The sequence below is a fragment of the Macaca thibetana genome, chromosome X (assembly GCF_024542745.1).
Source record: "Macaca thibetana thibetana isolate TM-01 chromosome X, ASM2454274v1, whole genome shotgun sequence".
Lineage (NCBI taxonomy): Eukaryota > Metazoa > Chordata > Mammalia > Primates > Cercopithecidae > Macaca > Macaca thibetana.
Window position 1 is genome coordinate 50,521,209 of NC_065598.1, and position 14,113 is coordinate 50,535,321.

A 14,113-nucleotide genomic window follows, 5' to 3' on the forward strand; every position below is an offset into this window, starting at 1 on the left:
TGGAACTTTCAGCTCCACTTCCTATCCTCGGGGAAAGGGACACAGGCTAGAAATTGAGTTAATAATAGACCATACCTGCGTGATGAAGCCTCCATAAAAGTCCCTAAACTATGGGTTCAGAATGCTTCCAGCTCGGTGAACACACCTATGAATGAGGAGGGTGGCACACCTCAACTCCATAGGGACAGAAGCTCCTTCACTCAGGACCCTTCCAGACCTCACCCCTATGTATCTCTTCAAGGGCTGTTCATCTATATCATTATATTCTTCATTATATAATAAACTGGTAAATATAACAAGTGTTTTCCTGAGTTCAGTAAGTTGTCCTAGCAAATTATCAAAGCCTAGTCATAGGAACCTTGAATGATAGCCAGTCAGAAGTACAGGTGAAAACCTGGGGCTTAAGATTGGCATCTAGGGTGGGAGGCAGTCTTGTGGGACTGCACCCTTAAAGTGCGGGATCTATGCTAACTCCAGTTAGTGATGGAATTGGACTGAATTGTAGGACGTCCAGCCGGTGTCTGCAGATAATAGGAAAATTTGTTAATGTGTGAAAAATTCTCTCATTTGGTGGCCAGAACTGTCCTGTGCTGAGTGTATGTAGTATAAGGGGGAAAATGCACAAACTCCAACACTTAGCACATCAATTCACACACAGCAGGTATTCAATCAATGTCTGATGAATAAATGATGAAATGGGCGTTATGTCATCTATCAGGCATTTATTCTTTCTCCATCCTTGCAAAGTTAAGGAAATCCATGTGTATATCGCTCAATTTTGTAGAAAACCAGACTGAAAGAGAAGGCAAAAGCCAGGATATAATCATCTTTATACTTTGCTATTTTATTTTTCTGGAAACCAACTATTTATTGGTGATTTATTTTTGCTGATTACCATGTAATTAGCCCTAGCCCTAGCCTTAGTCCTAACTATAACCACAACCCTAACTCTAAATACAACCCCATAACAAGCCCTACACTAAACCTAGCCCTAAACCCTAACCCTAACCCTAAACCCTAAACCAGATTCTGAACCTGACACTGACTCCCAATGTGACCTGTGACCAGCCTTGACTGATATCAACTGGTCTTGACTGGCTTTGACAGGCTGTGACAGGGCATGACAGGTTCTGATCAGTCTAGACCAGTCTTGACTGTCTGGGACTCATTATACCAGCCATGACTGCAATGAACTGGTCTTGACTAGCCATGACCAACTTTCACTGGCTGTGACCAGAATTGACCGTATTTGACTGGCTTTGACTGACCGTGCCCAGCTTTGATCAGTCTTGTTTGGTATTGACCAGGCTTCACCAGTCTGAACTGGCCATGACCAGCAGTGACCAGCCTTCACTGGCTGTTTCTGGCATAGCCTGATGCCTTCTGCCTGACTGAGTGCCAAGGACTCGGGGGCTGTGCAGCATTGATGGGTAGGTGGAGGGGAGCAGAGTGGGAGGGAAGAAAGCCCTGTGGGAATACTCCAGGAGTGGGTATGCCCAGGAGAGCTCACTGGTTGGTTTATACCATAAGGTCCTTGCAAATCATTTTCTTGCAGAAGGGGAAATAGGTCCTGGGAATGTGTACCCAACTGTCAGGGCAGGTGGCAGAGGACAGGGGCAGGGATGCCTGCCTGTCAATCAAAAAGTCAGTCTCAAGGCACTATTTTGCGCTTTGTTGTCCAGCCATGAAAGCCACTAGTTCATAATAAAGAGTTCTATCTCTTATGACTTTGGGCTGTGGCCAGGGCTCAGGAAGGCTGCAACTTTGCACCATGTCCTTTGAGGAACAAATCCTATGCACAGTGAAATAAATATAAGAGATGAGTATGTTTGAGCTAAATTTACTTGACATGAATTTCACCATTTCAACATTGTAACCTTTTTTTTTCACTTTAAGTTCCAGGATATATGGGCAGAATGTGTAGGTTTGTTACATAGGTATACATGTGTCATGGTGATTTGCTGCACCTATCAACCCGTCATCTAGGTTTTAAGCCCCGCATGCATGAGATATTTGTGCTAACGCCCTCCCTCCCTTTGCCCCTCATCCTCTGACAGGCCCTGGTGTGTGTTGTTCCCCTCCCTGTGTCCATGTGTTCTCATTGTTCAACTCCCACTTATGAGTGAGAACATGCACTGTTTGATTTTCTGTTCCTGTGTTGCTTTGCTGAGAATGATGGCTTCCATTTTTAAGTACACAACTTGGTGAAATTTAACACCTGACAGTGTTGTACAGCCACCTGTCTAGTTCCAGAGCATTTTTATCACCTCCAAAGGGAACTCAGTACCCATTATGAAGTCCTTTCCTATTTCCCCCTCCTTCAGTCCCTGGAAGCTACTAATTTCCTCCTGACTCTATGCATTTGCTGTTCTGGACATTCTATATAAATTGGCTCATACAGTATGTGGCTTTTGGGTCTGGTTTCTTTCACTTAAGGTGTTTTCAAGGTTCATCCATGTTACAACATACATCAGTACTTCATTCCTGTGTTCTTTCTGATTGAATACACTTAACATTTACCATTTAAATCATCTTAATTATACAGTCCTATGGCATTAACCACATTTACAGTGGTCGTGTACCATCACTCCCATCCATCTCCAGAACTTTTTTCATCATCCCCAACAGGAATTCTGTGTTCATTAAACACTAACTCCTTATTCCTCTCTCCTCCAGCCACTGGAAACTACCTCTCTACTTTATGTCCTAGTGAATTGATTACTCTAGGTAGATCAGATAAGCGGAACAATACAATATTTGTCCTTCTGTGCCTTGGTTATTTCTCTTTGCATAATGTCTGACGTTTCATCCATGTTGCAGTATGTGTCAGAATTCCCTTTGTTTTTAAGGCAGAATAATATTATATACCACATTTTGTTTATCTACTCATCTATTGGTGGGCACTTGTGTTGCCTCCAACTTCTGGCTATTGTGATTACTGCTGCTATACATATGGGTGTTTTTAGTCTTTTTGAGTCTATACCTATATATACCCATCCCTGCATTTAGTTCTTTGGAGCATATGCCCATGTAAGTGACAGGTTTGCATAATTCATCTCACTGAATCCTGGGCCACCTGGGACAGTTCTTCTCTAAATGCCTGTGTTAGAGAAAAAGAGTGTAATGCTATGACCCAAGTCTATGGCCCAAGATCATAGGGTGACAGCAGGGCTTAGCTGGGATCTGAACTGAAATATTGCTCAGCTGTTGTGTTTTTCCATTTTATGTTGCTGTAAAGGAATACTTGATGAGGGTAATTGATAAATTAAAAAAGGAAAAAACTTTATTTGGCTCATGGTTTTGCAGACTACAAAAAGCATGACTCCAGCATCTCTGTCTGGTGAGGCCTGTGGAAGCTTTTACTCATTGTGGAAGGCAAGGGAAACCAGTGTGTCTCATGAGGAGAGAGATAGCAAGAGAGTGGGGGAAGATCTGCGAGTCTTTTTAACAACTAGATTTCTTGTGAACTCATTGTCATGCAGAGGGCACCAAGCCATTCAGGAGGGATCCGCCCTCATGACCCAAACCCCTCCTGTAAGGGGCCACTTCCAACATTGGGGATCACGTTTCAACATGAGATTTGGAGGGGACAAATAGCCAAACCATATCAGTTCTCATCATTTTCATGGCGTATTATTAGGCCCTCTTGATTTAAGATTCCATTGTGCGGCCAGCATTTCAATTAATATTTACATATATTTGCATACGAATGAGCATATTTAATACATAAGGTTTTTTTTACCAAGTGTTCCATATTTTATCTTTTATGATATTCACAACGTTTCATGTTGTACAGATGTTCCTGTTTTTTGTAGTTCCACTCCTACCTGAGGAATAGCTAGGTTAACAATGCTACTTTGGAGCTGGTTTATATATATATATACTATAAGTTCTGGGATGCATGTGCAGAACGTGCAGGTTTGTGACATAGGTATACACGTGTCATGGTGGTTTGCTGCACCCATCAACCCGTCATCTACATTACGTGTTTCTCCTAAGGCTATCCCTCCCCTTGCTCCCCACCCCTCGACAGGCCCTGGTGTGTGATGTTCCCCTCCCTGTGCCCATATGTTCTCACTGTTCAACTCCCACTTATGAATGACAATATGCGGTGTTTGGTTTTCTGTTCCTGTGTTAGTTTGCTGAGAATGATGGTTTCCAGCTTCATCCATGTCGCTGCAAAGGACATGAACTCATTCTTTTCTTATGGCTGCATAGTATTCCATGGTGTATATGTGCCACATTTTCTTTATCCAGTCTAACGTTGATGGGCATTTGGGTTGGTTCCAAGTCTTTGCTATTGTGAATAGTGCTGCAATAAACATATGTGTGCATGTGTCTTTATAGTAAAATGATTTATAATCCTTTGGGTATATACCCAGTAATGGGCTTGCTGGATCAAATGCTATTTCTAGTTCTAGATCCATGAGGAATTGCCACACTGTCTTCCACAATGGTTGAACTAATTTACACTCACACCAACAGTGTAAAAGCATTCCTATTTCTCCACATCCTCTCCAGCATCTGTTGTTTCCTGACTTTTTAATGATCGCCATTCTAACTGGTGTGAGATGGTATCTCATTGTGGTTTTGATTTGCGTTTCTCCAAAGACGAGTGATGAGCTTTTTTTCATATGTTTGTTGGCCGCATAAATGTCTTCTTTTGAGAAGTGTCTGTTCATATCCTTCACCCACTTTTTGATGGGGTTGTTTTTTTCTTGTAAATTTGTTTAAGTTCCTTGTAGATTCTGGATATTAGCCCCTTGTCAGATGGATAGATTGCAAAAATTTTCTCCCATTCTGTAGGTTGCCTGTTCACTTTGATGATAGTTTCTTTTGCTGTGCAGAAGCTCTTTAGTTTAATTAGATCCCATTTGTCAATTTTGGCTTTTGTTGCAATTGTTTAGGTCTTACATTTAAATATTTAGTCCATCCTGAGTTACTTTTTGTATAAGGTGTAAGGAAGGGGTCCGGTTTCAGTTTTCTGCATATGGTTAGCGGATTTTCCCAACAACTTTTATTAAATAGGGAATCCTTTCCCCATTGCTTGTTTGTGTCAGGTTTGTCTAAGATCAGATGGTTGTATTATTTCTGAGGTCTCTCTTCTGTTCCATGGGTCTATATATCTGTTTTGGTACCAGTACCATACTGTTTATTATTTCTGAGGCCTCTCTTCTGTTATTATTTCCGAGGCCTCTCTTCTGTTCCATGGGTCTATATATCTGTTTTGGTACCGGTACCATACTGTTTTGGTTACTGTAGTATAGTTGTAGTATAGTATACATGTAGTGTAGTATGCCTTGTAGTGTAGTTTGAAGTCAAGTAGTGTGATGCCTCCAGCTTTGTTCTTTTTGCTTAGGATTGTCTTGGCTATATAGACTCTTTTTGAGTTCCATATGAAATTTAAAATAGCTTTTATAATTCTGTGAAGAAAGTCAGTGGTAGCTTGATGGGAATAGCACTGAATCTATAAATTACTTTGGGCAATATGGCCATTTTCACAATATTGATTCTTCCTATCTATGAGCATGGAATATTTTTCCATTTGTTTGTGTCCTCTCTTATATTCTCAAGCAGTGATTTGTAGTTCTCCTTGAAGAGGTCCTTCACATCCCTTGTAAGTTGTATTCCTAGGTATTTTATTCTATTTGTAGCAATTGTGAATGGGCGTTTGCTCATGATTTGGCTCTCTGTTTGTCTATTATTGGTGTATAGGAATGCTTGTGATTTTTGCACTTGGATTTTGTATCCTGAGACTATGCTGAAGTTGTTTATCAGCTTAAGGAGTTTTTGGGCTGAGACAATGGGGTTTTCTAAATATACAATCATGTCATCTGCAAACAGAGATAATTTGACTTCCTCTCTTCCTATTTGAATACCCTTTATTTCTTTCTCTTGCCTGATTGCCCTGGCCAGAACTTCCCATACTATGTTGAATAGGAGTGGTGAGAGAGGGCATCCTTGTCCTGTGCTGGTTTTCAAAAAGAATGCTTCCATTCAGTATGATACTGGCTGTGGGTTTGTCATAAATAGCTCTTACTATTTTGAGATATGTTCCACCAATACCTAGTTTATTGAGTGTTTTTAGCATGAAGGGGTATTGAATTTTATCGAAGGCCTTTTCTGCATCTATTGAGATAATCATGTGGTTTTTCTCATTGGTTCTGTTTATGTGATGGATTACGTTTATTTATTTGCGTATGTTGAACCAGCCTTGCATCCCAGGGATGAAGCCGACTTGACTGTGGTGGATAAGTTTTCCAGTATGCTGCTGGATTCAGTTTGCCAGTATTTTATTGAAGATTTTTGCATAGATGTTCATCAGGGATATTGGCCTGAAATTTTCCTTTTTTGTTGTGTCTCTGCCCGGTTTTATCAGGATGATACTGGCCTCATAAAATGAGTTAGGGAGGACTCCCTCTTTTCCTATTGTTTGGAAAAGTTTCAGAAGGAATAGTACCAGCTCCTCTTTGTAACTCTGGTAGAACTCGGCTGTGAATCGTCTGGTCCTGGGCTTTTTTTGTTGTTGTTGGTAGGCTATTAATTACTGCCTCAATTTCAGAGCTTGTTATTGGTCTATTCAGGGATTTGACTTTTTCTTGATTTAGTCTTGGGAGGGTGTATGTATCCAGGAATTTATTCATTTCTTCTAGATTTTTCTAGTTATTAGTGTAGAAGTGTTTATACTATGCTCTGATGGTAGTTTGTATTTCTGTGGAATCAGTGGTGATCTCCCCTTCAACATTTTTTATTGTGTCTATTTGATTCTTCTCTCTTTTCTTCTTTATTAGTCTGGCTAACAGTCTATTTATTTTGTTAAACTTTTCAAAAAAACCAGCTCCTGGATTCATTGATGTTTTGAATAGTTTCTCGAGTCTCTATCTCCTTCAGTTCTGTTCTGATTTTAGTTATTTCTTGTCTTCTGTTAGCTTTTGAATTTGTTTGCTCTTGCTAGTTCTTTTAATTGTGATGTTAGGGTATCGATGTTAGATCTTTCCCACTTTCTCCTGTGGGCATTTAGTGCTATAAATTTCCCTGTAAACACGGCTTTAGCTGTGTCCCAGAGATTCTGGTACATTGTGTCTTTGTTTTCATTGGTTTCAAAGAACTTATTTATTTCTGCCTTAATTTTGTTATTTACCCAGCAGTCATTCAGGAGCAGGTTGTTCAGTTTCCATGTAGTTGTGTGGTTTTGAGTGACTTTCTTAATCCTAAGTTCTAATTTGATTGCACTGTGGTCTGAGAGACTGTTTATTATGATTTCCATTCTTTTGCATTTGCTGAGGAGTGTTTTACTTCCAATTATGTGTTCAATTTTAGAATTTAAGTGTAATGTGGTACTCAGAAGAACGTATATTCTGTTGATTTGGGGTGGACAGTTCTGTAGATGTCTATTAGTTCTGCTTAGTCCAGAGATGAGTTCAAGTCCTGAATATCTCTGTTAATTTTCTGTCTTGTTGATCTGTCTAATATTGACAGTGGGGTGTTAAAGTCTCCCATTATTATTGTGTAGGAGTCTAAGTCTCTTTGTAGGTCTCTAAGAACTTGCTTTATGAATCTGGGTGCTCCTGTATTGGGTGCATATATATTTAGGATAGCTAGCTCTTCTTGTGGAATTGATCTCTTTACCATTATGGAATGCCCTTCTGTGTCTTTTTTGATCTTTGTCAGTTTAAAGTCTGTTTTATCAGAGACTAGGATTGCAACCCTTGCTTTTTTTTTTTTCCTTCCCATTTCCTAGGAAAATCTTCCTCCACTCCTTTATTTTGAAGCTATGTGTGTCTTTGCACGTGAGATGGGTCTCCTGCACACCGATAGGTCTTGACACCTATCCAATTTGCCAGTCTGTGCCTTTTAATTGGGGCATTTAACCCATTTACATTTCAGGTTAATATTGTTATGTGTGAATTTGGTTCTGTCATTATGATGCTAGCTGGTTATTTTGCCCATTAGTTGATGCAGTTTCTTCATAGTGTCAATGGTCTTTACATTTTGGGATGTTTTTGCAGTGGCTGGTACCAATTTTTCCTTTCCATATTTAGTGCTTCCTTCCGGAGCTCTTGTAAGGTGGGCCTGGTGGTGATAAAATCCCTCAGCATTTGGTTGTCTGTAAAGGATTTTATTTCTCCTTCACTTATGAAGCTTAGTTTGGCTGGATATGAATTTCTGGGTTGAAAATTCTTTTCTTTAAGAATGTTGAATATTGGCCCCCACTCTCTTTAGGCTTGCAGAATTTCTGCAGGGAGATCCGCTGTTAGTCTGATGGGCTTCCCTTTGTGGGTAACCCGACCTTTCTCTCTGGCTGCCCTTAACATTTTTTCCTTCATTTCAATCTTGGTGAATGTGATGCTTATGTGTCTTGGGGTTGCTCTTCATGAGGAGTATCTTTGTGGTGTTCTCTGTATTTCCTGAATTTGAATGTTGGCCTGTCTTGCTAGGTTGGGGAAGTTCTCTTGGATAATATCCTGAAGTGTCTTTTCCAACTTGGTTACATTCTCCCTGTCACTTTCAGGTGCACCAATCAAACATAGGTTTGGTCTTTTCACATAGTCCCATATTTCTTGGAGGCTTTGTTTGTTCCTTTTCATTCTTTTTTCTAATCTTGTCTTCACACTTTATTTCATTAAGTTGATCTTCAATCTCTGATATCCTTTCTTCCACTTGATCGATTTGGCTATTGATACTTGTGTATCCTTCATGAAGTTCTTGTGCTGTGTTTTTCAGCTCTATTAGGTCATTTATGTTCTTCTCTAAACTGGTTATTCTAGTTAGCAGTTCCTCTAACCTTTTATCAAGGTTCTTAGCTTCCTTGCATTGGGTTAGAATATGCTCCTTGGAGGAGTATGTTATTAGCCAACTTCTGAAGCCCACTTCTGTTAATTTGTCAAACTCATTCTCCATCCAGTTTTGTTCCCTTGCTGTCAAGGAGTTGTGATCCTTTGGAGGAGAAGAAGCTTTCTGGTTTTTGGCATTTTCAGCCTTTTTGCACTGTTTTTTCCTCATCTTCATGGATTTACCTTTGGTCTTTGCCATTGGTGACCTTTGGATAGAGGTTTTGCTTGGTTGTCCTTTTTTTTTCCATGTTGATGCTATTGCTTTCTGTTCATTAGTTTTTTTTCTAAGAGTCAGGCCCCTCTTCTGCAGGTCTGCTGGAGTTTGCTGGGGGTCCTCTCCAGACCCTGTTTGCCTGAGTATCACCAGTGGAGGCTGCAGAACAGCAAAGATTGCTGCCTGCTCCTTCCTCTGGAAGCTTTGTCCCAGAGGGGCACCCACCAGATGCCAGGCAGAGCTCTCCTGTATGAGGTGTCTTTTGACCCCTGCTCAGAGGTGTCTCCCAGTCAGGAGGCTCAGGGGTCAGGGACGCACTTTAGGAGGCAGTCTGACCCTTAGCAGAGCTCAGGCGCTGTGCTGGGAGATCTGCTGCTTTCTTCAGAGCCAGCAGGCAGGAACGTTTAAGTCTGCTGTAGCTGTGCCCATAGCCACTCCTTCTCCCAGGTGCTCTATCCCAGGGAGATGGGAATTATATCTACGAGTCCCTGACTGAGGCTGCTGCCTTTCTTTCAGAGATGCCCTGCCCAGAGAGAAGGAATCTAGAGAGGCAGTCGGGCTACAGTGGCTTTGTGGTGCTGTGGTGGGCTCCACCCAGTCTGAACTTCCTGGTGGCTTTGTTTACACCATGAGGGGAAAACCAGCTACTTAAGCCTCAGTAATGGAGGATGCCCCTTCCCCCACCAAGCTGGAGCCTCCCAGGTGGACTTCAGACTGCTGTGCTGGCAGGGAGAATTTCAAGCCAGTGTATCTTAGTTTGCTAGGCTCTATAGGCAGGGGGAATCCACTGAGCAAGACCACTTGGATCACTGGCTTCAGCCCCCCTTCCAGGGGAGTGAATGGTTCTGTCTCACTGACATTCCAGGCACCACTGGGGTATGAAAAAAACCTGCAGCTAGCTTGGTGTCTGCTCAAACAGCTGCCCAGTTTTGTGCTTGAAACCTAGGGCCTTTGTGATGTAGGCACCCAAGGGAATCTCCTGGTCTGTGGGTTGTGAAGACCATGGGAAAAGCATAGTATATGGGTGGGATAGCACTGTTCCTCACAGCACAGTCCCTCACGGCTTGCCTTGGCTAGCGGAGGGAGTTCCCTGACCCCTTGCACTTCCCAGGTGAGGTGACACTTCACCCTGCTTCTGCTTGCCCTCTGTGGGCTGCACCTGCTGTCTAACCAGTCCCAGTGAGATGAACCGAGTATCTCAGTTGGAAATGGAGAAATCACCTGCCTTCTGCATTGGTTTTACTGGGAGCTGCAGAATGGAGCTATTCCTATTTGGCCATCTTGCTCGGGAATCCCTGGAGCAGGTTTTCTTGGATGAGAAAAGAAAATACCTAGCGTCATATTGCAGGGGTGAAGGGAAGAGTCAGACTCTCAGTTAATCTTGCCTAGATCTGGCCAATGTTTGTGGTATACATTTTTATTTCCTTCAATATGATATTATGAACTATGGGAACTTTCTTGCTGGACTAGTCTCTGATGAAGGGACAGTTTGTTCCAAAGTCTCCATGGCGTCTGAGCCCTAACCCATCATTTAATTTAGTTTAGCAAAACTCTAAGGGTGTGGTTACAAAAAGCATTGAAAAAACCTAAGTAAGCATATCATAAATCTTTCTTGTGAAAAGTTCGTTTATAAACTTTTATCTCATTTACATCTATTTTATTCATTTAATTTTAACAATTATGTTTAGGCAGTTTTAGGAGACATTAGAAAAACCTAGTCATCACAAGTGAAATTTTCTATTAGCCATTTTTATATTAGTGTATGTTCGGCAAGTATCATGAAAGTAAGAACCTTAAAGTTAAGTACATGTATATTTTGTTGTTAGCTCAGAAGACATAGTTGTTTTTATTAAACCAACAATAACAATCTAGTTTTATTTACCAAAAGATTTATTCAAGTCACATAAAGTTGAAAAAATATTTGGTCTTATGCATTTAATTTATGAGTACTCATTCAGGTTATTGTGATACCATGTGTAGATAATATGTAAAGATATGTATGACCATACACATATATGTAGACACAACATATAACATTTATATGTGCACATGTATGTACCTAATAGCCAAAGAGATCAAGGAGTTTAGTGCAAAAGAGAGTAGAGCTTCAGACTTGAATCTCTCCACTTACAATTCTTGGGATTCCATGAGGATAAACAAAGTTTCCTCCCTAAAAGAGAAGCCTGTGTTGCCTTTTCTGTTTCCCTTAAGGGATCCCAGGCAGTTAGAATTGTTTTTAGGTCCCCTCCTGTGGCACTGAAAGTGGCAAGGGGAAGGAGGGACACACAGAATAGATGGAGAAGCAGACAGAGGGAGCAAATATGGTTAGCCGAGGTTTAAGAAGACAGGAATTCAATTGACTGAGAAGTTTTACAGAGAGAGAATAGAGGCCTTAAACAATATGTATGTATAAACACAGAGCCTAAATATCAGTTTTAATTAAGTCAACTTTTGACTATAGAGCTCTTAAAAAAATCTTTTAAAATCTCTTGTTAATAAATTGTAGCTGGCATTTCTGAGTTCTGACTTTTTTTTTTTTTTGCAACAGAAGTACCCTCCCAAATGAAAGCAATAAGCCTTGACCACGGTTGTGACTTAACCAAGGATTCACAAGACATCTCCAAACATGTAAGTGGGTACCTCTGAAATTAAAAGTCACACAAATATTAAATGAATAGGGACTGGTTCCCTGAGCAGAAATCACACCCAGGCCATGGCTGTGAAAGTGTGGAATTGGAACTACCGGACAACAGGAGGAGCAACATTCATTTTAATCCTGCAGGGAATCCGAAGCAGGCAGTTTGAGCTGACAAAGATTTTAAATTTGTTTAGGTTAGATTTTTACTCTTAATTATGTCAAGAGGATTTCTAGGGCTGGTCATGACACTATTGCATGTCTTTCTTTGAATTTGATCTTCCCATTAACTGTTTAGAATGAGAGATCTCAAAAGTCTTTTAAAAAATATGTAGGAATCTAATTTAAAAGATTCACCTTCTGGCCATTGAATTTCCAATGGCATACTTACTTCAATAGTGACTCAATCCAAAAGCCTCTTCATGGAGAGCCCAGGTTCAAAAAAAAAGATGTTTCCTGGAGATGGCATAAGAGAAGCGAACCCAAAGACTCCCACCCGGAAAAACTCTCCCAGTAATAGGTTCAGATAGCAAAGGACTCTTGTTACTATAGATTGGTGTATACCTTTGGCAACCCAAAATTTGTGAGGGAGGGTTCTACTCACAGACCTTTTAATCTGTGAAACTGCATAGGCCTGCCTAGGCTTGCACTTCCTCAGCACTAACCAGGCAACAAGCATTGAGATGACAAAAGTGGTGTAGAAATGGAACTTCTTAAGACAAACTCTTCTGAGAGCTTGACATATTTGGAACAAAACATCTCAATTTTGGAGCCTTTTTGAGACTGGCTACCCAATGCGACTTGAAAATCACGCTGCCCAGATGGCAGATACCAAAAGAGAGCCCTTCCACTTGGTCACAAGTTAAGTTTTCAAGGACATCAAACAAGATGATAGAGAACCTAAAATGATACCCCTGTTTATGACAGAAGGACACACAAAGACAAAGACAAAGGAAAAGACTATTTCTGGGAGAAAAGGGATCAAACATTATGAATATTCAAACCACAAAGTACCAAAAAGTATATCAGAGTCATTGGACCAAGACTAGTCAAACAAATCCTTTCCTCCTATTAATCAAGATTTTGGAGAAGAAAAAGAAATAAACAACAATATTGACTGTCTGCTTGACCAGATTCCACAGAGACACAGAGGTCTGGAGCCTGACTGGTAAGAAATCCTTACCCTTTTGATGGCTCATTGGGACCTGGATTGACTTGGCTGCGGGTTTCAGGAGAGCAGAGCCTGCTCACAGCGTCAAGCTGTAGGAGCCAAGGGAAAGAGTCCCCTTCGTCCTCGGAAGGTTTGCTAAAAAATCAGCTCACAAATGGCAGATTAATTGCAGCAAAGGCATAGGAACTTTACTGATGTGTACACAGGGGCATCACAGAGGTTATAGAGAAAATGTGGGTTTAGGGAATGGCCACAAACAGGTGATAGTGGTAAAACAGGTTATAGTGGCAAGACAGGTTATGGGAGGGAGAGAAAATGAGGCCTGGCTGGCAAGGGTGGTCTTGTTATGTAGAAGAACCCTCACAGGTAGCAGCCCTCAGGGAAAATAGACTGTAAGTGTTGCTTTCCAATCTTTAAGGTGTCAGAATCTTAGTTCCTCTTTCTTAGGACCCAACTAGGGAAGGCTTGGCTGAGTTTATGCAAATTGCTTACACATGCAAATTTCCTCCACAAAAGACGGGTTTGCAGGACTACCTCTTCTTGCTGGCTCTGTTTATATAATCTCCAAATATGTCAAAGAAATATATTTTAGGGTATTTTTTTCCTTCCTTATGATATTCTAAATTATGGGAACTTTCCTGCTGAACTAGAGTTTCTGGGGAAGGTCCATGGGGCCAAGAATTTGCCATCCCACAGTGGGTGACAGAGCCAGTCATTTGGTTCATTGAGATGAGGTGAAATTTTATTGTTGGATGTGTACTTGCCCTAAGTCCTGTAAAAACTTTGACATAATAATTACACCTACTCACTGCATTTCAATATCCATAAATATTAATAAGTCATCTGAACAATTATCTGTTTCCTGTACTGCTTCTTCACTGTATAAAAAAGCTGTTTTAAATATTTATATAGATTGTCAGGATGTGTACTGGGACTTTTTATCAATTAACTATATCGACTGATTATGTAAACATCAGTGTTTAAACCTGAAATATCTTGCAACTTGTCTACGTATATGCACATATACACATATATACACACATATATACATACACACAGATAAGAATATAGCAAGGCAATATGCTATCCATTTAATTCTTAAGAAATTTTAATGATAAATTTTGTTTCAATTAGGCTTTCACTTAGCATTGAGATTTCATTTTTCTCCACTAATTATCCTAAATATGGACTCTGTATTTAGCTACTATTTTCTTGATTTATAAATTGAGGGTTATTCTCACAGATGACTTGCCAAATAA

The 14,113-nt window shown here is 40.5% G+C and overlaps 1 protein-coding gene across 1 annotated transcript in view; it reads right to left on the reverse strand.

Moving 5' to 3' along the window:
- Positions 1-241: 241 nt before the first annotated feature.
- Positions 242-14,113, reverse strand: part of NUDT11 (nudix hydrolase 11) — a 526,486-nt gene continuing 512,614 nt past the window's right edge. Inside the window, exon 2 of the mRNA XM_050777100.1 lies at positions 242-251. Coding sequence (XP_050633057.1) covers position 251 — 1 coding nt within the window. The 3' untranslated portion in view covers positions 242-250. The remainder of the gene's footprint in view (positions 252-14,113) is intronic.